This window comes from Dipodomys merriami, unplaced genomic scaffold, assembly GCF_024711535.1.
Source record: "Dipodomys merriami isolate MVZ:Mamm:240054 unplaced genomic scaffold, mDipMer1.0.p SCAF_42, whole genome shotgun sequence".
Classification (NCBI taxonomy): Eukaryota; Metazoa; Chordata; class Mammalia; order Rodentia; family Heteromyidae; genus Dipodomys; species Dipodomys merriami.
Window position 1 is genome coordinate 2,860,902 of NW_027205826.1, and position 23,819 is coordinate 2,884,720.

At 50.2% G+C, this 23,819-nt stretch overlaps 1 protein-coding gene across 4 annotated transcripts; it reads left to right on the plus strand.

Moving 5' to 3' along the window:
* Positions 1–7,725: 7,725 nt before the first annotated feature.
* Slc25a19 (solute carrier family 25 member 19) lies at positions 7,726–23,057 on the plus strand. 4 transcript variants are annotated; one of them, XM_069993032.1, is made up of 7 exons: positions 7,726–7,807; positions 10,815–10,984; positions 11,185–11,340; positions 15,678–15,848; positions 19,132–19,315; positions 20,364–20,494; positions 22,414–23,057. In XM_069993032.1, the coding sequence occupies exons 2-7, from the start codon at positions 10,853–10,855 to the stop codon at positions 22,594–22,596; spliced, it is 957 nt and encodes a 318-aa protein (XP_069849133.1). In that variant the 5' UTR covers positions 7,726–7,807; positions 10,815–10,852; the 3' UTR covers positions 22,597–23,057. The 4 variants fall into 4 exon arrangements, with proteins under 4 accessions (XP_069849133.1, XP_069849136.1, XP_069849135.1 ...); XM_069993034.1 differs by lacking the exon at positions 7,726–7,807 and adding an exon at positions 8,274–8,293; XM_069993033.1 differs by lacking the exon at positions 7,726–7,807 and adding an exon at positions 9,868–9,959.
* The last annotated feature ends 762 nt before the right edge of the window (positions 23,058–23,819 follow it).

Sequence of the window (23,819 nt, forward strand, 5' to 3'; positions counted from 1 at the left end):
TGCCAATCCTGGGGCTTGAACTCAGCACCTTGGCACTATCCCTAAGCTTCTTTATTTTATTTATTTTTGTTTTTTGCCAGTCCTGTGTCTTCTTTTTTTTTTTTTTGGGGGGGGGGTCTGGTCATGGGGCCTGAACTCTGGGTCTGGGCACTGTCCAGCGCTCTACCACTTGAGCCACAGCGCCACTTCCGGCTTTTTTCTTTTTGCTTATGTGGTGCTGAGGAATTGAACCCAGGGCCTCAGGCATGCAAGACAAGCACTCTACCACTGAGCCACCTTCCCAGCCCAGTTCTGTGTCTGGAACAACAGGCCTGGACTCTGTCCCTAAGCTGCTGCTGCTGCTTTTTTTTTTTTTTTTTTTTTGTCGTGGGGCCTGAACTCTGGGCCTGGGCGCTGTCCCTCAGCTCTTCAGCTCAAGGCTAGCGCTCTACCACTTGAGCCACAGTGCCACTACCAGCTTTTTCTACTTATGTGGAGCTGAGGAATCGAAGCCAGGCCCTCATGCATGCAAGGCAAGCACTCCACCACTGAACCACCTTCCTAGCTTGTTCCTGAGCTTCTTTTAGCTCAAGAATAGCACTTTACCACTTGAGCCAAAATTCTACTTCCACTTTTCTGGGGTAGATAGTTTATTAGAGTCTCATTACTCTCCAATAAACTACTCAAAAAGAGCCAGAAGTGGCGCTGTGGCTCTCGCCTTGAGCAAAACAAACGCAGGGACAGCATTCAATCCCAGGACTACCAAAAAAAAAAAGTCTCATGGACTTTTCTGCCCAGACTGGCTTCAAACCAGGAACCTCATATCTCAGCTGTGAGCCACAGGCACCTAGCATAGGGTGTTGACCTCCCCCTCCCCCGACTTCCTGGGGGATCCAGGAGCAGCCAGGGCCATTTTCTCTGTACCCGCTTCCATCCTCCATTCCAAGACCTCCAGCTCCAGTGGACAGGACAGAACCCTGCTGCTCAGATTTTAGAAACCAAGAAACCAAGAAGTAATCACACACACACACACACACACACACACGCATGCATGCATGCATGCACACACACACCAGCAGAGCAGTCAGGACCAGCAGTCACAAGGAAGATCTGGTCTGTGGTTGACAGGGACAGGCCAGCCCTGCAGCCACAGACACCTCTGCCTTGTCTCTTCCTCTGTGTATTTGAGGGCAGGGTGGAGATGGATTTCCCATAGACAGAAAACAAAATACCTTTCTCCCAGAAGCTCAGAAATGGGCAATGGAGATGATGAGAAAGTATTATCTCCTAAAGGCTGGTGATCAGGTCAGTAAGAACCAAAGGTTGCCTGGTGCTGATGGCTCAACGGGTTGAGATCTGAGGATAGTGGTTCAAAGCCAGCCTGGGCAGGAAAGTTTATGAGACTCTTATCTCCAGGGAACCATCAGAAAACCAGAAGTGATGCTGTGGCTCAAGTGGTAGAGAGCTAGCCTTAAACAAAAAGCTTAGGGACAGAGCCCAGGCCCTGAGTTCAAGCCCCATGACTGATGAAAAAAAGAAAGGATGGAAGGAAGGAAAAGAGAGAGAGACGGGTAATGAAGTCTAGAACACTGGCAGTCTTGAGACTCCCAAGAAACCTTCCTCTTTAGGCTGACACTGATGGTCCAAAGGTCTCAAGATGTTTGCTGAGTAGTGCTGCAGAAGTTGAGACACATAAGAAATCAGCTCTTGAGGGGGCTGGGAAGGTGGCTCAGTGGTAGAGCGCATGCCTTGCATGCTCAAGGCCCTGGGTTCGATTCCTCAGCACCACATAAGCAAAAAGAAAAAAGCCGGAAGTGGCGCTGTGGCTCAAGTGGTAGAGAGCTAGCCTTGAGCTGAAGAGCTGAGGGACAACGCCCAGGCCCAGAGTTCAGGCCCCACGACCGGACCCAAAAAAAAAAAAAAAAAAGAAATCAGCTCTTGAGAGACTTGGAAGGTGGCTCAGTGGTAGAGTGCTTGCCTTGCATGCATGAGGCCCTGGGTTCGATTTTTCAGCACCATATAAGCAGAAAAAGCCAGAAGTGGTGCTCTGGCTCAAGTGGTAGAGTGCTCGCCTTGAGCTGAAGTGCTGAGGGACAGTGCTCAGGCCCAGAGTTCAGGCCCCATGACTGACCAGATAGAAAGAAAGAAAGGAAGGAAGGAAGGAAGGAAGGAAGAAAGAGAAAGAAAGAAAGAAAGAAAGAAAGAAAGAAAGAAAGAAAGAAAGAAAGAAAGAAAGAAAAGCAAGCTACTGGCCTTCCCTTTCTCAGATATTTTGCTGATTTTTTTTAAGTCCTTTGCTGAGTGAATCTGAAAGAACAGAAAAAAAAAAAAAAAAAAAAAGGAACTCTCAGAAGGGTCTCTATCTTTGGCTCTTGTAACCTATCAGAACTTCCTCTAGAATCTACCAACCATTTGGGGGGTTTTCATTTTATTTTGTCAATATTTCCTCAGAATTATAAAAACACTACTAAACTAAATCAAAATGATAGGGACACCACATGCATACATTTTGTTACTTTTGTTATAAAAGCTAAAACTTGGAATTAGCCAATACATCCTTCACTAAGTGACTATTTAAAGCCACTGTGTGGTGCAGTCACATGAGACTCTGTGTGTGTGTGTGTGTGTGTGTGTGTGTGTGTGTGTGTATGTGTGTGTGTGTGTGTGTGCTGGAGCTGGGCCCCTGAGCTACACCACTGGCCATACACAACTGAGTATATGTTTTTGTGTCAACTTTTTGCTAGTTAATTGGAGAGAAGAGTCTCATGGACTTTCCTACCCAGGTTGGCTTTAAACTGCAATCCTCAGATCTCAGCCTCCTGAGTAGCAACAGAATGTTATTCAGTATGAGAAGATATTGATGATTCTTACAAAAATGTTTTATAAACAGGAAACTGGTGACTCATGCCTGTAATCCTAGCTACTCAGGAGGCTGAGATCTGAGAATCTCCATTCAAAGCCAGCAGGAAAGTCCATAAGACTCTTCTCTCCAATAAACCAGCAGAAAACCAGAAGTGGCGTTGTGGCTCAAGTGGTAGAGCACTACCCTTGAGGTGAAGATCTCAGGGACAGCGCCCAGGCCCAGAGTTCAAGCCCCACAACCAACCAAAAAAAAAAGTTTTATATTCTCCCTTTTTTTTTTTTTCTTTCTCTTTTTCTTTTCTTTCTTTCAGGTATGTGTGTATTCCTAGGGTCTAAACTCATTGGCACCATATTGCTAAGTGGAAAAAGTCATCTCCAACAGGACAGGAAGTTATATTCCTTCACTGCTGTGTTCTCAGCATGTGAAACATCGTCTGAATGTGTGGGGCAAAGCAGAGTTCAATAAATATTGGGTGAATTAACAGAAGGAAAATAGAGGTCCTTCCTCTCATCCTGAGTTATAAGAAAGCAGAGCCGGTGGTGCATATTGAAACCCCAGCACTCCAGAGCCTGAGGCAGAAGGATTGCTGGTTGTAGACCAGGCCTGGGCTACACTGTGAGGTCTTACCTCAAAAATAAAGAAAATGACCAGGTGCCAGCGGCTCTCGCTGGTGACCCACTGACACCCACTGGGCTTCATTTATTACTTTTTTTGGGGGGGGCCAATCCTGGGGCTTAAATTTAGGACCTGAGCTCTTCAGCTCAAGGCTAGTGCTCTACCTCTGGAGCCACAGCGCCACTTCTGGTTTTCTGGTGGTTTCATGGACTTTCCTGCCCCTGCTGGCTTTGAATGGAGATTCTCAGATCTCAGCCTCCTGAGTAGCTAAGATTACAGAAATGAGCCACCAGAGCCCAGCATACTTCCATGTTTTTGTTGGTTAATTACATGTAAGAGTTTATGGACTTCTCTGCTCAAGATGGCTTCAAATTGTGATCCTCAGGTCTTTGCCTCCTGAATAGCCAAGACTAATAGGCAGGAGCCACCAGTGCAAAGGGGTTGTTAATAGGTCTTTTAAGGCAAGTGTTGATGAGGTCATGGATTCACTTCCCCAAGCTGACAGGAACTGCTACTTTCTGGTTTCTCTTTTTCCATGACATGATATACTAAGTAAATTGGATCAAAGTTCGTATAATGCCAAACCTAGAACTAACAGTTAAGCCCAAGAAAACTAACACTTATCCCAATTTCATCCCTGCTCAGACAGTTTGCCATCTTACCTTTGGGCCTCAGACACATCCCCTAAATCCTCCAGCCCCTCTTTAATGACCTGTGTGGATCGTGAATATTCACAGTTCTGCGTTCAGTGGTTCCCTGAGCCTAACTCACAGCTCTCCTTCTGGCTTATTCTGGTGGTTAATTGGAGATAAGACTCTCAAGACTATCCTCTCCAGGCTCGAGATTAACAAAGCAGGCGCTGGTGGCTCACACCTATAATCCTAGCTACTCAGGAAGCTCAGATCTGAGGATTGCAGTTGGAAGCCAGCCCAGGCCGGAAAGTCCATGAGATTCTTGCCTCCAATTAACTACCAGAAAACCGGAAGTGGAGCTGTGGCTCAAAGTGGTAAAGCCTTGAGCAAAAAATACTCACAAATAGTGTCCAGGCCCTGAGTTCAAGCCCACAATTGAGAGAGAGAGAGAGAGAGATTAACAATACAATAATAAAATTGGGCTCTGGTGGCTTATTACTATAATCCTAGGTAATCAGGAGACTGAGATCTGAAAATCCTGTTCAAAGCCAACCCAGGCAGAAAAGTCTGTGAGTTTCTTATCTCCAATGAATCAACAACAACAAAAAAGAAAACAGAACGATTAAAAACATATGTAGGGAAGTGGTGCTGTGGCTCAAGTGGTAGAGCCCTCACCTTGAGCTGAAGAGCTGAGAGACAGCGCCCAGGCCCAGAGTTCAAGCCCCACGACTGACCAAAAAATAAAAATAAAAATAATAACCCCTGTTTTCACATATTTGAAAAAAAAAAATACCTCACAGGGCATAGTAGCTCAGTTCTATAGTCTCAGCCACTTGGGAGCTGAGGCAAGATTGTTCCAGCTTAAGAACTTGAAGCCAGAGACTAGGAAGGTGGCTCAGTGGTAGAGTGTTTGCCTTGCATGCATGAGGCCCTGGGTTCGATTCCTCAGCACCACATAAGCAGTTTACTAGAAGTGGTGCTGTGGCTCAAGTGGTAGAGCGCTTGCCTTGAGCTGAAGAGCTGAGGGACAGCGCCCAGGCCCAGAGTTCAGGCCCCATGACTGACAAAAAAAAAAGGAAAAGAAAAGGATTTGAGGTTAAAAAAAAAAAAAAAAAAAAAAAAAGGGACAGGGAGGGGGAGGCTGCGTGCAATGACTCACGCCTGTAATTCTAGCTACCTGGGAGGTGAGGTCAGGAGGAGGATTGCAGTTTGACGTTATTCCTGGGCAACAGTTACAAAACCCGAGTGAAAAATAATGAAAGCAAAAAAGAGTAGGAGCATTGTTCAAGTGATTAAGTGCCTGCCTAGTAAGTATGGCAACCTGAGTTCAAACCCAGTACTACCAAGAAAAGGGAGAGAGAGCAGCGGTCAGTGACAGAGCACTCGCCTAGTATGTGTAAAACCTTGGCTTCTATCCCCAGCATGCAGACAAATAAATACATTTTAAAAAGAAAAGAGAAAAGAAAGTAGCTGGGGCCGGGCGCCAGTGGCTCACGTTTGTAATCCTAGCTACTCAGGAGGCTGAGATTTGAGGATCATGTTTTACAGCCAGGCCAGGCAGGAAAGTCCATGAAACTTTTATCCCCAATAAACCACTAGAATACCAGAAGTGGTGCTGTGGCTCAAGTGGTAGAGCACTAGCCTACCATGGAAGAGCTGAGGGACAGCGCCCAGGCCCAGATTTCAAGCCCCATAACAGACACACACACACACACACACACACACACACACACACACACACACACACACACACACACACACACACACAAAAGAAAGAAAGAAAGAAAGAAAAAGAAAAGAAAGTACCTGGGTCTGGTAGTTCACACCTGTAGTCCTAGCTACTCAGGAGGCTGAGAGACCTGAGGATCACAGTTCAAAACCAGCCCAAGCAGAATAGGTGATGAATCTCCAGTTAACCACCAAAAAAAGCTGGAAGTAGAGCTGTGGATCCCAGGCCCTAAGTTCAAACTCCAGGATGGCACCAAAAACAAAAGCACAACTAATGAGTTGTCTATTTCTGGAATTCTCTATTTAATATTTTTAGATGATCATACGCAACTGAACTCCAGATAGGGTAGTATGACTATAGAGCGAACATCACCTAAGCCAGAGAGATGCTCTGGAAGAAAAAAAGCTTATCAATTTACAAAAGAAATGTGGAAAACACGCATAAGATATATTTTCAAGCCAGGGACCAGTGGCCCATGCCTGTAACCCTAGATATTCAGAAGGCTGAGATCTGGGGATCAAGATTTGAAGACAGCCCAGGCAGTAAAGTCTGGAGACTCTCCAATTAAACATGGAAAAGCTGGAATGAAGTTGTGGCTCAAGTGGTAGCGTGCTAGCCATGAGCAAAAAAAAGCTGAGTGAGGGTTAAAATCCTGAGTTCAACTCCTATTTCTAGTATGATTACGTAGATACAAATACAGAGGAAACAGACTTGAAAATATATTGGTAGTAGTTTGGGAGGGACCCGGAAGAATGACGAAAGGCGTGACATCAATCCAGATGCATTGTATTTATAGACTGAGTGTTGGATTATAATCCCTTTGTATGACTAAAGATAATAAAATAAATGGCATACTTAAAAACAAACTTGGTGGTAGAGTAGAGACCACACCACATGGGGGCGCATTAGACTTGTTTTATATTTGTTTGTGCTTACAATTTTCTCAGGAAGCTTGGATTTCTAGCTATTCCAGTGGCCACTCCAGGCACCAAGCTTGGCCAGATAGGCAAGTCTGGTAAAACACCATGCTGGAGGCATGGCTCAAGTAGAAGAGGGCCAGCCAAGCAAGCAGAGACAGACTCTTAGGTATAAACCCTAATACAAGCAGGGAAAAATAAACAAAAACCCTCTGTACACTCGGATCTTAAGAACTCATCTGTAGGTCTGGGGGCACGAATTAAGGGGCTGGGCACGTGTCTAGTCAGAGCGAGGATTTAACTTCAAATCAGAACCACCAAGTGTGTGTGTGTGTGTGTGTGTGTGTGTGTGTGTGTGTGTGTGTGTGTGTGTGTGTGATCTGTGCTGGCTTTACCCTCACCTTTTTTTTTTTATGGTTCCGTTGACTTTATTTTAATTAATAAGTTTTTTTAATAGTGAAAATACTGTACAGAGGGGTTACAATTACAAGAGCAAGGTAATGAGTACATTTCTTTTTTTTAAATTTTTTATTGTGAAAATACTGTACAATTAGATGGTCAAGATAATGCCTCCTCCTTTGTTTCCCCTTCCCATCGCTGCCCTCCCCTTCTCCTCCCCTCCCTCCCCCCCCCAGACCCACCCCCACCCTTTCTAAGTGTAGATTACTCAGTCATTGGGACTGCGAGCTTTTGGAAAAACGGACATGATGATCGTGCACTACCGTACACATCCTGCAGGTGGAGCTCCGACCTACGCGCCATTAAAGGCGGCAACCTTTAAGACTTAGTCAGGCCTCGAGACTCCGCCTCTTTCGACGCGTCAAATACTCGCATACGCACGTTTAGCGGAACTACATCTCCCAGGAAGCTTTTCGCTTTGCAACGGGGGCGGGGCTTAACAGCGGAAGACTACATTACCCAGTGACATCCCGCGGGAAACATTGGCAGGCCTGTCGGAAGCTGAGCGATGATTGGTCTAGAAGCCCGTCAGTTATTGGCAAGCACAGTTAAGTTTTGCTGTTAGCCGGCGTGAAGGGCGAGAGAGCTGAGTCCCGGGAGCCCGTCCAGTCCGGTGAGTGACCTCTGCTTTTCTCTCCGGGTCCCCTCGGGCCGAGGCCTGCGCCGACTCCCCGGCGCGGACGGCGGCGGGACGGGGTGGGGGGCGGGCATCCTCGGGCAGGTACACACGCGGGGACGGTGACACGCTCACGTGGCGCTCCTGACCTGCGGGCATCCTCGGAGGTGAGACTCCGCATCCCCCGGCACCCTCTCCCGGCCCGGCACCCCCTCCCCGCCCCCGGCGCCTGCACACTCGGGCGCCCGCCCGGCACGCGTGATCTGCGGCTCGCGGGAGGGGCTGCGCACCCCCGGCACTGGACGCCCGTGTGTCCACGCCGGGACGGCCGCCGCGCCCCTGGCCGCGCCCCTGGGCGCTCGGGCACCCGCCGATGGCACCTGTGTGCCCAGCCCTGGGGCAGACGGTCACGTGCACCCCGCCACTCACACCAGCTCCGGGTCCGCGTAGAACGATGTTTGGTGGTGTACGTGATCGGTTTAGGTATTTCGGTATTAACCGGGGTACAAGATTTTAGTTTTGAGACAGAATCTCAGTGTAGACTGCGCTGACCTCGAACTCCTGTTCCTCCCGCTTCAGCCTCCTAAATGCTGGGGTTGCAGGCTTGTGCCACCATGCTGGGTTGAACTCAGGCTTCTTGATCTGAGGTCTAAGGTTGTGTCTAGCGATGCAGAACTGCATATTTATGGAATTCACACCCAGCCTCTCCGCCACCCTCCCTCTGGGTGAACGGTGCAGTTATGGACTCGGCTTCCGCTGGGGGAAAGAGACTGAGACCTTCTCTGCTGCTCCCAAAGCTGGGCCGCGACACCTGCTGCCCAGCGGGCTCTGCCCTGCGGGAAACTTGACACTTACTCCTCCAGGGAGCCAGTCCGCTGGTTACCCTGGGAGAGGCTTAGCCCCTCATCGCGGGTTTCAATTACTTGTCACAGGGGCTTCAGGGTGAATGGGGGAAAAGAATGAGGGATGGAGTAGATGTCACTGTGCAGGTAGTGACCTCTCCCTGTGGCCCTAAGAATTCCAGTAATAGGGGAATTCTGAGGAGCCTTCTAAAATCATTTTATATGTAGTTTTAGTTTAGTTTTTTTTCCCCCCGATCTCTTTTTGCAGTTCTTGGGATTTACCACTTGACCTTTATCACATCTCTTAGTCGTGTGTGTGTGTGTGTGTGTGTGTGTGTGTGTGTGTGTGTGTGTGTGTGTGTGTGTGTGTGTGTGTGTGTGTGTGTGTGTGTGTGTGTGTGTGTGTGTGTGAATCCAAGCAAGTGAAAACAGTTTAGAAATGTATAAAGGGAGACCTGCCTGCCCTCTCTTTTTCTTAGCCCAGTAGTAACTTTCTGCCTTCCTGTGTGTGTGTGGTGTTGTTGTTGTTGTTTTGTTGTTGGCTGTTTCTATGCAACTTTATGAAGCATTTTGTAGGCTGGCTTTTACAAAAGGGGAATTCTACAATAGGCCTAGTATAACTGTCAGCCTACTGTTAGGGTGTTTGTTGTTTTATTTTATTTTTTTATTTTTGTCGGTCGTGGGGCTTGAACTCTGGGCCTGGGCGCTGTTCCTCAGCTCTTCAGCTCAAAGCGAGCGCTCTACCACTTGAGCTACAGTGCCACTTCCGGTTTTCTGGTGGTTTATTGGCGATAGGAGTCTCACAGTCTCTCCTGCCCGGGCTGGCTTTGAACCGCGATCCTCAGATCTCAGACTCCTGAGTAGCTAGGATTCCAGACGTGAGCCACCAGCGCCTGGCTTTTTGTTTTGTTTTGATACAAGGTCTTGCTATGAAGCCCAGACCAGAAGACTTGGCCTGAAATTCTCGGTTCATTTTTTTTTTTGGGGGGGGGGTCCGGTCATGGGGCCTGAACTCTGGGCCTGGGTGCTGTCCCTCAGCTCTTAAGCTCAAGGCTAGCACTCTACCACTTGAGCCACAGTGCCACTTCCGGCTTTTTTCTTTTTGCTTATGTGGTGCTGAGGAATTGAACCCAGGGCCTCATGCATGCAAGGCAAGCACTCTACCACTGAGCCACCTTCCCAGCCCCTTGGCCTGAAATTCTCTATCTTCTTGTTTCAGCCTCCTAGGCCATGGGATTACAGACCTGCACCACCATGCCTGGCCCTGAAATCTGCTTTTTTATGTTTGCTCTATCCTGAGGCTCTTTGTATGTATTTGTAGCATGAGGTCATTTTTGTAATGGCTACATAGTATTCACATCACTTTGTGTATTTTATTCCTCCATTTATTTATTTAGCACTGTTTTGTGTTTGTACTGGGGCTTGAACTCAGGCCCCTGTATTCTTGCTTAGTTTTTTCACTGAAAGTTAACACTGTACCTCTTAAGCTACACCTCCACTTTTGGCTTTTTGCTAGTTCACTGGAAATAAGGGCCTGGTGGATTTGTCTACCTGGACTGGCTTGGAACCTCCATCATCAGATCTCAGCCTCCTGTCTAACTAGGATTACAGGTGTGAGCCACCAGCCCTCAGCTAAGTCCATGAGACTCATCTCCACTTAACAACCAAGAAGCCGGACGTAGAGCTGTAGCTTCAGCGGTAGAGTGCTAGCCTTGAGCCAGGGACAACTGGGACAACTCCCAGGCCCTGAGTTCAAGCTGCAATACTGGCACAAAAATAAACTAAAGAAGCCGGGCGCTGGTGGCTCACGCCTGTAATCCTAGCTACTCAGGAGGCTGAGATCTGAGGATTGAGGTTCAAAGCCAGCCCAGGCAGGAAAGACCGTGAGACTCCTATCTCCAATAAACCACCAGAAAACCGGAAGTGGCGCTGTAGCTCAAGTGGTAGAGCGCTTGCCTTGAGCTGAAGAGCTGAGGGACAGCGCCCAGGCCCAGAGTTCAACCCCATGACCGACAAAAAAAAAAAATAATAATAATAAACTAAAGAGAATTAAGGTCAATGATGATGGAGGCTGTGGGGCAGGGAGGGCTGCGGGGAGGTGAGGTCTGAGCCGAGCCCCTGGGGACCCTGGTGTGTATTTACTCCATGTCTCTTACGTTTAGCTCCAAACTGATGGACATTGGATGGGCCGGAGGCAGGGATGGTCGGCTATGACCCCAAAGCAGATGTCAGAAATAACTCCAAGTTGGAGGTGGCGGTGGCAGGGTCTGTGTCTGGATTTGTCACGCGGGCGCTGATCAGCCCCTTGGACGTCATCAAGATCCGTTTCCAGGTACCCCTTTCCCCCCTCATTTTCCGTGTCATGGGCTGGAAGACCGGTTGAGTCTTTCTTGCAAAAGCAGGTCCTCACACTTGCCATTCTGTGAGAGCAAAGTGTTGACGCACACGCTGCCTGTCCTGAAATGTCCCTTCTTGCCCCTGCTGACCCCCTCCTGACCTTTCCATCCTGACCTTTCCACCTTTGATCCCTAGCTTCAGGTGGAGCGCCTGTGTCGAACTGACCCCAACGCAAAATACTATGGCATCCTCCAGGCCTGCAGGCAGATCTTCCAGGAGGAGGGCCTAGCAGCCTTCTGGAAAGGACACATTCCAGCCCAGTGTCTCTCCATAGGCTATGGAGCAGTCCAAGTAGGTGGCAGGGGACCCGGCCTGGCCCCCTGGGGCCATATTACACAGTGGAGGGGCCTGAGGGAGGGCCAGACAAGCAGGAGCACTGCCTTTGGTGGCAGGGAGTGGCGGTGCCCACCCTGCCGCTTGCCTGAATGGAAAGGCCTGCCTGGCTATTTGAAGATGTCATCAGGCTGAGCCTTAACTTAGACACGCTCCCTCCCATGTCCCCACTGGCCATCCTGGTGACGCAGGTTTTGCACCCAGGAGACCAGCTTGACACTATGTCCTCACTGGCTTGGCAGAGGGCAATACTGAGGCCTTACATTATTTGAAATAGTACCATCGGCCATGTGCATCATTTGAATTCATAGCTGCACTGAGAAGGTGGACCAGGGATGATATGCATTACCAAGATGTCAGCTTGGTGCAGAGGCCTTAGGCCTGTGCACGGTGGGGCTGGGATTGCCACTGAAGCCTCTTACTTCCGGTCATTCATTCCTTTTGCTGACTGCCTGTGTATCTCATGGCCTTTCTGCCATGTTTTCTGGCACATGAGGCTGTGTATGTAAATGTCAGCCCTCACACAGTGCAGACTATGGGCCTCACCCCTATTTCAAGCTCTTCCCCTGCCTGATCTCCCAGCAGTCCTTTGAGGCAAGTTCTGCTGTTGATCCACTTTTACAGAAGAGACCCAGCCAGTCATAAATGAAAAAGTAGTGAAGATACAAGGCAGGTAGTTCAATGGTAGCTCAATGGTAGAGTGGGAGCTTAGAATGCAGATAGATATGAGGTGCTGGATTTGCTCCCTAGCATGGCAAAATGTAGCTGAATCCAGTGGGGTGCTAGTGGCTCACACCTGTAATCCTAGCAACTCAAGAGCTTGAGAGCTGAGGATCCCCCTACCTGTTTAAAGTCAGCCCAGGCAGGAAAGTCTGTGAGACTCTTATCTGCATTTACTCAGCAAAAAGCCCCAGAAGGGGGCTGGGAAGGTGACTCAGTAGTAGAGCGCTTGCCTTGCATGCTTGAAGCCCTGGGTTTGATTCCTCAGTACCACATAAGCAGAAAAAAAAAAAAAAAAAAAAGCCGGAGGTGGCTCTGTGGCTCAAGTTTTAGAGTGCTAGCCTTGAGCTGAAGAATTGAGGCACAGTGCCCAGGCCCAGAGTTCAGGCCCCATGACCGGACCCCCCCCCCAAAAAAAAAAAAGCCCCAGAAGTGGAGGTGTGGCTAAAGTAGTAGTGCCCAGGCCCAGAGTTCAAGCCCCACGACCGACAAAAAAAAAAAAAAAAAAAAAAAAAACTCTAAGAGATAGCACTCAGGCATGACTTCCAGCCCCAGAAATGGCACAAAACGAAAACAAAAAATAACTAAACCAGGCACTGGTGGCTCACCCATGTATCCTAGCTATTTGGGAGGCTGAGATCTGAAGATCAGGGTTCAAAGCCAACCTGAGCAGGAAAGTCTGTGAGACTCGTTTCCAATAAACAACTCAGAAAAAGCTGGAAGGCCAGGTACTGGTGGCTCGTGCCTGTATTCTAGTAACTCAAGAGGCTGAGATCTGAGGATCAGCAGTTCAAAGCCAGCCTGGGCAGAGATTCTTAGCTCTGATTAACCACTCAAAAATCCTAAGTGGTGCTTTGACTCAAAGTGGTAGACCACGGCTAGTCTTGAGTGAAAGACACACACACACACACCATAGCTAATTTTTATTTTTTATTTTTTTGTCAGTCATGGGGCCTGAACTCTGGGCCTGGGCGCTGTCCCTCAGCTCTTCAGCTCAAGGTGAGCACTCTACCACTTGAGCCACAGCACCACTTCTGGTTTTCTGGTGGTTTATTGGGGATAAGAGTCTCAGGGCTTTTCCTGCCCGGGATTGGCTTTGACCCGAGATCCTCAGATCTCAGCTTCCTGAGTAGCTAGGATGACAGGCATGAGCCACTGGGCGGCTTTTATTTTATTTTTAAGGCAGAAACAGGATCCTCTGGCAGCTAGTGCTAGAGTCACCCTTGGCTGCTGCCCTGAGAACAACACAGCCATTGTTGGAGTCAGATGTGGGAGGAGAGGACATGCCTCTGCACCCCCCCATCCTCCCTCCCCTGGTACACACTGAGATATCCCAGCGGGGTGATGAAGTTCAGGAGCCCTACCCTTTCGGGCTGGGAAGGGTCTGAGTGCAGGCCTTCCCATGTAACGTGGTCCCTGAGGAGGAGCCAGAGGAGGCTAGTTCTCACAGTGCATGGCCTGCGCGGCTCTGGGGTCTCAGCCCCACCAGTGGCTGTCTTTCCCCAGTTCTCAGAAAGGTAAGTGCATGAAAGCAGTTTTCTGATAGAAAATTTTCTCTTAAGCCAGTTGTGGTGCATGCCTGTAATTCCAGCAATAAGGAGGCTGAAATAGGAGTATGTCAAGTTCAAGGCCAGCCTAGGCTGCTACAGAGTGAAACACTGTCTGAAAAGGCAAAACAAGCCAGGTGCCGGTGCTCACACCTGTCATCTTAGCTACTCAGGAGGCTGAGATTTGAGGATCAGGGTTCAAAGCCAGCCTGGGAAGGCAAGTCCATGAGACTCATCTCCAATTAACCACCAGAAAACCAGAAGTGGAGCTGTGGCTTAAAGTGGTAGAGGACTAGCCGTGAGCAGAAAAGCTCAGGGACGTCACCCAGGTCCTGAGTTCAAGTCCCATGACCAAGGGAGGATAAAAAGCAACACAAGTCCTTTCTAATAAATTTTCCTGTCACTTACACTACAAAACAACAACAAAAAACAAAAAAATATCTGGGCATAGTGACTCCTGCCTGCATAATCCTAGCTACTTGGGAGGTTTAGATGGGGAAAATTGTAGTTGTAGCGCAGCCTGGATACAAAAGTTCACGAGACCTCCATTTCAGCAGAAAAAGCTAGGGATGATAAGAGTTGCACAGATATTTCTGCTATAGTCCCCAGATTCTGGCCTCCTCAGTAGGCCTGGGCTGCTACGGCCTGGCTGGCTTTTTTTGTGTGTGGTACTTGCTAGGCAAGCAGGCCACTCCAACCTGCTCTATAGACTTTCTTCTTTTTCTTTATCACTATTATTATTATTATTATCTTTTTTTTTTTTTGTCAGTTGTGGGGCCTGAACTCTGGGCCTGGGTGCTGTCCCTCAGCTCTTCAGCTCAAGGCTAGCGCTCTACCACTTGAGCCACAGCGCCACTTCTGGCTTTTTCTGTTTATGTGGTGCTAATGAATCAAACCCAGGGCCTCATGCATGCAAGGCAAGCACTCTACCACAAAGCCACCTTCCTAGCCCCCAATAAATCAGTTTCTAGGGGCTGGGAAGGTGGCTCAGTGGTAGAGCGCTTGCCTTGCATGCTCGAGGCCCTGGGTTCGATTCCTCAGCACCACATTAAAAAAAAAAAAGCCAGAAGTGGCGCTGTGGCTCAAGTGGTAGAGCGCTAGCCTTGAGCTGAAGAGCTGAGGGACAGTGCCCAGGCCCAGAGTTCAGGCCCCACAACCGGACCCCCCCCCAAAAAAAAATCAGTTTCTATGTCAATGCATTTTTTGTTGTTTTGGTCAGAGACTGGAACTTAAACTCAGTATCTGATGCTTTTGCTCATTGGCTAGCGTTCTACCAACTGAGCCATGCCTCCAACCCCTGTACAATGCATCTTTTTTTTTTTTATTAATAAGGTTTTTTTTTATTGTGAAAAAACTGTACAGAGGGGTTACAATTACCTGGGCAAGGTAATGAGTACATTTCTTATCAAGCATTGTTGCCTCCTCCTTTGTTTCCCCTTCCCATCTCCCCCTCCCACAATGCATCTTGATGAGTGTCACTCGGTCATTCTCCAGCCCCACCCATCCATCCCCTCATTATGTAGATATAAAATGTACATTGAATATGACTGAGAGAGAGATGACAAAGTCAACAACAGCCTTAAGAATGAATACAGAGGCCTCTCTACCTTTCTCTCTTCCTCTGCACTAGCTGTTTTTGAGATGGGGGGGTCTCAGTTTTTTCGCCCAGGCCCACTCCAGGGCCACCATCTGCCCATCTCATACTTCCACTGTGGCAGGGATGACAGGCGCACGCCAGCGCCTCCGGGTGTGGGTTGAGATGGGGTCTTGCCTCAAACGCAGGCCTCCTGATGTTAGCCTCCCACGGAGCTAGGGTTCGGGTGTAACTCACGGCACCGGTTTTGTCTTTCTCCACGCCGGCCCCCATGCTGCTTAAAGGTGACACCCTGTATTTTCCTTGGGCGTCCTGGGGTTCGAACGGAGGGCCCCGTGCTTGCCGGGCACCAGCGCAGCGTCCCCGGGGTGGGCTGGGGTCCGGCTGCATGCGCGCTCACGCTCGCCCCGCTCTCTCTGGCCGCCGTGTTACAGTTCCTCTCGTTCGAGCAGCTGACGGAGCTGGTGCACAAGGCCCACAAGCTGAGCGCGCACGAGTACTCCATCCACTTCCTGTGCGGCGGCCTGTCCGCCTGCGCCGCCACGCTCACCGTGCACCCCGTGGACGTGCTGCGCACGCGCTTCGCCGCCCAGGGCGAGCCCAAGGTGAGCGCGGCGCGGAGGGGGGGGGGGGGGCGGCGCGGGGGGGGGGGGGCGTGGGAACAGCATCGGGGAAGCAAGGTCATCCGGCAGGGCCTCGGCTCCCTGACAGGGCCAGGGATTGAACCCGGACTTGACCTCCACACTGATCTCCACCCTGACCTCAAGTGGAGGTGTTTAAAAGTAGCATCCGCCAGACTCAGTGGTACACACTTAAGCCTAGCACACACGAGGTGGAAAGCAGGAGGGTCGTAAGTTCTAGACCAACCTGGGCTACATAGCAAGACCATTTAAAACAAAAAAACAAAAAAAGAGAGAGTTTGGGTGCCAGTGGCTCGTGCCTATTATCCTAGGTACCCCGGGGCTGAGATCTAAGGACTGCAGTTGGAAGCCAACCTGGACAGGAAAGGCCACATGAGACTCATCTCCACTTAACCACTAAAGGCCACAAGTGGAACTGTGGCTCCAAGTGGTAGGGCACTAGCCCTGAGCCCTAAAGCCAGGGACAGGGCCTAGGCTCCGACTGGCATCCCCACCCCCCTCAAAAACAAAAAAAAATGCTTACCATAAAAATGATGAACAAGCCGGGTACCTGTGGCTCACGCCTGTAATCCTAGCTACTCAGGAGGCTGAGATCTGAAGATTGCAGTTCAAAGTCAGCCCTGGCCGGAAAGTCCATGAGACTCTTCAAATTAACCACCAGAAAACCAGAAGTAGTGCTGTGGCTCAAGTGCTCACCTTGAGCTGAAGAGCAAGGGACAGCACCCAGGCCCAGAGTTCAAGCCCCATGACCAACTCCCCCCCCCCAAAAAAAAAAAAAAGATGAAAGAGGGCTGGAAATGTGGCTTAGTGGCAGAGTGCTTACTTAGTGTACATAAAGCCCTGGGTTCCATTGCTCAGCACCACATAAACAGAAAAAGCCAGTAGTGGTGCTATGGCTCAAGTGGTAGAGTGCTAGCTTTGAGCCAGTGCTAGCTTGAGGGACAATGCTTAGCCCTGAGTTCAAGCCCCAGGACTGGTCTAAACAAACAGAAAGAGCTGGGCTCTCCGTGGCTCACGCCTGTAATCCTACTCAGGGGGTTGAGATCTGAGGACCACGGTTCAAAGCCAGCCTGGGTAGGTAAGTCTGTGAGACTCTTATCTCTAATAAACCATTAGAAAACCAGAAGTGGTGCTGTGGCTCAAGTGGTAGAGCACTCACCTTGAGCTGAAGAGCACTGGGACAACGCCCAGGCCCAGAGTTCAAAGCCCACGACCAACAACAACAACAAAAAAGCCAGGCACTGGTGGCTCACACCTGTAATCCTAATTACTCAGGATGCTGAGATCTGAGGATCAAGGTTCAAAACCAGCCTGGGCAGAAAAGACCATGAGACGCTTATCTCCAATTAACCACCAGAAACCAGAAATGGAGCTGTGTCTTAAAGTGCTGCTAGCCTTAAGCAAAAGAGCTCAGAGACAGGGCTGGGAATATGGCTAGTGATAGAGTGCTTACATAGCACACATGAAGCCCTGGGTTCCATTCCTCAGTGCCAAATACACAGAAAAGGCCAGACGGAGACTGGTTCTAGTGATAGAGTGCTAGCCTTGAGCAGCAGAAGCTCAGGAACAATGCTTAGGCCCTGAGTTCAAGCCCCTGGACCAGCAAAAGAAAAAAAAACAAAAAAATGAACATCTCCCCCCCCCCCATGCCCTTTGGGGAACATATCTTTGTTCTTTTTTTTTTTTTTTTTCAGTAATGGGGCCTGAACTCTGGGCCTGGGCGCTGTCCCTGAGCTCTTCAGCTCAAGGCAAGCGTTCTACCACTTGAGCCACAGCACCACTTCTAGTTTTCTGGTGGTTAATTGGAGATGAGTCTCAAGGACTTTCCTGCCCAGGCTGGCTTTGAACCATGTTCCTCAGATCTCAGCCTCCTAAGTAGCTAGGATTATAGGCGTGAGTGGTCTTTGTTCTTGGCTTTTGCTTTTTAGAAGCTGAAAAGCAAAATGGTAGCTCTGGGCAGGATCTTTGTTCTTGCTGGTGGCCTTCCCTTAGGGCCTGGCACCTTCAAAGAGGCCCCCAGGGTGGAATCCTTTTGGAATGGCTGCCAGAACTCTAGAAAGCAGGCAGCAAGAAGTGCAGATCTAGCCTAGCGCTGGTGGCTCACACCTGTAATCCTAGCTACTCAGGAGGCTGAAATCTGAGGATTGTGGTTCAAAGCCAGGCTGTGGAGAAAAGTCCCCATGAGACTCTTATCTCCGGTTAACCACCAGAAAACTGAAAGTGACACTGTGGCTCCAAGTGGTAGAGCACTAGCATTCCCAGAAGAGTTCAGGGACAGCACCCAAGCCCTGAGTTCAAGCCCCACAAAAAGAATGGTATATAGTCCCTCTTCCCCTGCCCTCAGGAACCATCCCTGCCCCTTACCCCTCCGGGCAATGATCACTGTGTGCCCTTGTGGGGCAGAGTCACCCCATACAATCTGTTTGACAAGTGGGACATCTGCTTTGGTGTGGGCTACTGTGTTAGTTGCCCTCTGGGGAGATTGTTCCCCCCGCCCCCCCAGTCCTGTGTAACAGTTAAGCTGTGTTCTTGTGAAGCCAAGACTCATCCTTTAAGGAATCCTCGCCTCACAGCTAGACACCTTTTCTCCTGTTGTTCCTTGGGGTGCTGCGGTGACTCCTGGGAACCATGCTTTTGTGAACACATATGGAAATGACAGTGACAGTGGAGTAGATGTCTTTTTTTTTTGTCAGTTGTGGGGCTTGAACTCTGGGCGTGGACACTGTCCCTGAGATCTCCAGCTTACGGCAAGAGCTCTATTACTTTGAGCCACAGCACTACTTCCAGTTTTCTGGTGGTTAATTGGAGATAAGAGTCTCACAGGGGCTGGACGGTGGCTCAGTGGTAGAGTGCTTGTCTCCCATGCATAAGTTCGATTCCTCAGCACCACATAAGCAGAAAAAGCTAGAAGTGGTGCTGTAGCTCTAATGATAGAGCACTTGCCTTGAGCTGAAGAGCCGAGGGATAGTGCCCAGGCCCAGAGTTCATGCTCCACAACCAACCAAAAAAAAAAAGTCTAACAGGCCCGGACTGGTGTCAAGCGGAGAGCCTCAGATCTCAGCCTCTTCAGTAGCAAGGATTACAGGCGTGAGCCACCAGCGCCCAGCCTAGCGTTTTGTTTACTTGTTTAGCAGAAGAAATTAGGCCCCTGGAAGCCGGGTTTGGGGTAAGGGGAAGCTGTGATGGGCAGATCTCGGGTCAAAACAACTTGACTGGACTGGCTCAAGTTGCACCTGTGTGTGTCCAGGTCTATAAGACCCTGCGAGACGCCGTGTCGACCATGTACAGGACTGAGGGCCCCTTGGTCTTCTACAAAGGTTTGGCCCCCACCATGATTGCCATCTTCCCCTATGCCGGGCTCCAGTTCTCCTGTTACCGCTCTTTGAAGCACGCCTACAACTGGGTCTTCCCTGCTGACCAAAACCAGACTGGTAAGCCATCCCCAGCCCAGCCCAGGCCCTCGCCCTCTTTCTGTATCCCTGAGAGAAGGGGTCATGGCGGGAGCGGAGGCCCCACGGTTCCCCAAACTTGCCCTGCAGTATGGCTGAGGATGCACACAAACCCAGCCATCCCTGCTGTATCCAAAATCCATTCCCAGTAATTGGTCAGGAGTTCAGGTTGTAACTTGGAGCCAGGTTCCAATTGTTCGTGCCTGTAATGCTATCAGGAGACTGAGATTTGACTATCCTGGCTCAAAGCCAGCCTGAGTAGGAAATTCCATGAGATTTTTTTTTTTGGGGGGGGGGCAGTCCTGGGGCTTGAACTCTGGGCCTGGGCGCTGTCCCTCAGCTCTTCAGCTCAAGGCCAGCACTCTACCTCTTGAGCCACAGTGCCACATCTGGTTTTCTGGTGGTTTATTAGAGATAGAGTCTCAGGGGCTTTTCCTGCCCAGGCTGGCTTTGAACCATGATCGTCACATCTCAGCCTCCTCAGTAGCTAGGATGACAGGCGTGAGCCACCAGTGCCCGGCTTTTCTTTTTTTTTTTTTCTTGGTCGTGAGGCTTGAACTCAGGGCCTGGGCGCTGTCCCCTGAGCAACTTTTGCTCAGCTAGCACTCTACACTTTGAGCCACAGCACCATTTCCAGGTTTCTGTTGGTTAATTGGGGAAAGGGTCTCGCTGACTTTCCTAAGTAGCTAGGATTACAGGCGTGAGCCACCTGTGCCTACCTACTTGTGACTTTGTGCTTGGGCAGGGAGGCACCCCTGGATTCCCTCTCCAGCCTGGAGCCCAGTCCAGTGGCTGAGTCCCTAGGCCTCCAGCGGGGGAACTGGTCAGTGAAACTCTCTCCTGCTGTTGGGACTGGCCAGCGGGAGGCCTGCCATCACTCTTGTCCAGTGGCTCTCTCCGGCTCTGGCTCCTAGGTTAACTTCCCCGCTGTGATCGTAGGATACTGTAGTGTAGTGAAGGATTAGGCCTGAGTACCTTGAAGTCCTCCAGGGTCACTTGTATTCCTCTCACATTCACTTCTGTGGCTCAGGGACCATCAAAAGCCTGATTTGTGGCTGTGGAGCTGGAGTCATCAGCAAGACCTTTACGTATCCCCTGGACCTCTTCAAGAAGCGGCTACAGGTTGGAGGGTTCGAGCACGCCCGATCTTCCTTTGGCCAGGTGAGCTACTGGCATTTAGACAGCTCCAACTTTTGCCCTCACTGGGCTCATGGAGGGACTGGCAGTCAGCTCCTACTCTGGGCAGCCCTGGCCTGGCACCCTCGGCTTGTCCCCTGTAGCTTTATTTCCTTACATAACTCAATACAGGTGTGTGTACCGTTTAACAAAAAATGAGGTTTCAGGGCTGGGAAGGTGGCTCAGTGGTAGAGCGCTTGCCTTGCCTGCATGAGGCCCTGGGTTCTATTCCTCAGCATCACATAAGCAGAAAAAGCTGGAAGTGGTACTGTGGCTCAAGTGGTAGAGCACTAGCCTTGAGCTGAAGAGCTGAGGGACAGTGCCCAGGCCCAGAGTTCAGGCCCCATTACCGACAGGAAAAAAAAAAAAAAAAAGAGGATTCAGGCAGGAAATGTGGCTTAGTGGTAGAATGCTTAACTAGTATACATGAGGCCCTGATTTCAATTCCTTGGTTCCACATACACACAGACAGGAGCAGTAATATGTCAGTGATTAAAGCATTGATATTAAAAACAAAGAAAAAAAAGCATTCACTGAATGCAAGAGTTAGTTTTTTTGTTTTTTTGTCTGTTGGGGGCTTGAACTCCGGGCCTGGGCACTGTCCCTCAGCTCTTCAGCTCAAGGCGAGCGCTCTACCACTTGAGCTACAGCGCCACTTCCGGTTTTCTGGTGGTTTATTGGAGATAGGAGTCTCACGGTCTTTCTTGCCCGGGCTGGCTTTGAACCGCGATCCTCAGATCTCAGCCTCCTGAGTAGCTAGGATTACAGGCGTGAGCCACCAGCGCCCGGCTAGAGTACTAGCTTTGAGCCAAAGAAGCTCAGGGACAGTGCCCAGGTCCTGACTTCAACCCCCAGGAATGGCCAAAAAAAAAGAAAAAAAGAAAAAAAAGAAAATTCCTGGGGTTTGAATCAGGGCCTGGGCACTAACCATAAACTGTTTTGCTCAAGTCTGGCACTCTACCATTTGAGCCACAGCTCCATTTCCAGCTTTTTTTTTTTGTCTTTTTTTTTTTTTTTTTTTTTTGTCAGTCATGGGGCGCTCTACCACTTGTGCCACAGCGCCACTTCCAGTTTTCTGAGTGGTTTATTGGAGATAAGAGTCTCACAGACTTTCCTGCCCAGGCTGGCTTTGAATAGTGATCCTCAAATCTCAGCCTCCTGAGTAGCTAGGATTACAGGTATGAGCCACCAGCACCCGGCCAGTTCTAACTTTTGTGCTAGTTTATTGGAGATAAGAGTCTCATGGACTTTTCTGCCCTGGCTGGCTTTGAGCCGTTATTCTCTGATCTCAGCCACCTGAGTGGCTGAGTGATTACAAGCATGAGCCCCGTGCCTAGCTTGCATCCCCCCCCTTTTTTTTTTGGTCAGTCATGGGGCCTGAATTCTGGGCCTGGGTGCTGCCCCTTAGCTCTTCAGCTCAAGGCCAGCGCTAGCAGTAGTCACTTTCTGATCTGCTACTGGAGGGGATCAAACAGAGTGGTCACAGGATCTTTCAGAGCCAGGGTCAACCCCTGCCTCAGTGGGAAAGAGTTCTCCCACTTGAGCAACAGCGCCACTTCCAGCTTTTTCTGCTTATATGGTGCTGATGACTCGAACCCAGGGCCTCATGCATGCAAGGCAAGCACTCTACCTCTGAGCCACCTTCCCAGGCCCATGCATTCCTATATTTCCCCCCCTGCTACTCTTAGGTCTAGGCACTGTCCCTGGGCTTCTTTTGCTCAAGGCTAGCACTCTACAACTTGACTCACGGTACCACTTCCCACTTTTTCTGTGTATGTGGTACTGAGGAATGGAACCCGGGGCTTTGTGCTTGTTAGGGAAGCACTCTACCACTGAGCCACCTTCCCAGCCAGCATCCCTATTTCAGTCTTGGCCTCCCTCCTAAACCTTCTTCTTCTCCCCAGGTGCGGACCTATAAGGGCCTCCTGGACTGTACCAAGCAGGTGATGCAACATGAAGGCATGCGGGGCTTCTTCAAGGGCCTGTCCCCCAGCCTGCTGAAGGCCTCCTTGTCCACAGGCTTCATGTTCTTCTGGTACGAGTTCTTCTGTAACCTCCTCTACTGTATCCGGAGGGAGGACAGTTAGCTCAGAGGACAGGAGGGGCCTCCAGTGGAGGCTGCCTCCTCAAAGAAACGAGAGTTACCCGCTGAGCTCCTGTGGCTCTGAGGGCTGCAGCCTGCTGTGCCCTCTAGGCCAGCTTTCTGGAGTCACCGAGAAGGTGGCCGCCTGGACCCAGCCAGCTGCGACCCCCAGCAGAAGGGCAAAGGCCTTCTCCATGGGAAGTGCTGGGAGAACGAAGCACGTGGCTGGGGGAAGGACAGCGCTGGGACAGAACAAGCGGCTGTGGCTTCTCCTTTGTTCAGGCCAGACCTGCCTCCTCTGAGATACCTTCCTCGGAAACGCGCCTGCTCTGGCTCGGAAGCCGAAGCGCAGCTTGAGGGCTGAGAGCGCACTGGGACTGGGCTCTCTTAGGAGGGTGCCCCCCCCCCCCAGGGCTGTTTTCCCGGCCAACTTATTTAACAGACATTAAAGCAACAAGCACATTCCTTCTTCCGGCACCTTCCTTTGAGAGCCACCTCCCTGAACATGGGGCGTGAAGGAAGGGCCCCCATGCTTCTGGCTCAGCTTTTATCCTAGGCACAGAGGGGGGACCCGCTGACTGGTTTCCCAAAGCCCCAAGCCAAGAAGGTGGAGTCTGCAAAGGCATTGGCACCCAGGCCTTCTCTCTCTCTCTCTCTTTTTTTGTCAGTCATGGGCTTGTGAGTGCTGTCCCTCTGCTCTTCAGCTAGTGCTCTACCACTTGAGCCACAGCGCCACTTCCGGCTTTTTTCTTTTTGCTTATGTGGTGCTGAGGAATTGAACCCAGGGCCTCATGCATGCAAGGCAAGCACTCTACCACTGAGCCACCTTCCCCTCTCCCTCCCCCCTTTTCTCTCTCTGTTTCTCTCTCTCTCTTGTTCCTTCCCTCCCCCTCCTCCCTCCCTCCCTCACCTCTTTCCCTCTCTCTCCTCTTTGTGCCAATACTAGGGCTTGAACTTGGGGCCTAGGTGCTGTCCCTAGTTTTGTTTTTTTGTTTTTGTTGTTCAAAGTTGCCACTCTACTGCTAAAACCACAGGTCCCCTTGGCTTTTTTGGTGGTAAATTGGAGATGAGCGTCCCAGATTTTCCTGCCTGGACTGCCTTCAAATTGTGATCCTCACATCTCAGCCTCTTGAGTAGGCTAGCACTAAAGGTGTGAGCCACCATGCTCAGCTTCACATACTTTTGCTTAGGACCATGTGGGCCTGGGTAAAGAGCCCAACAGCTTAC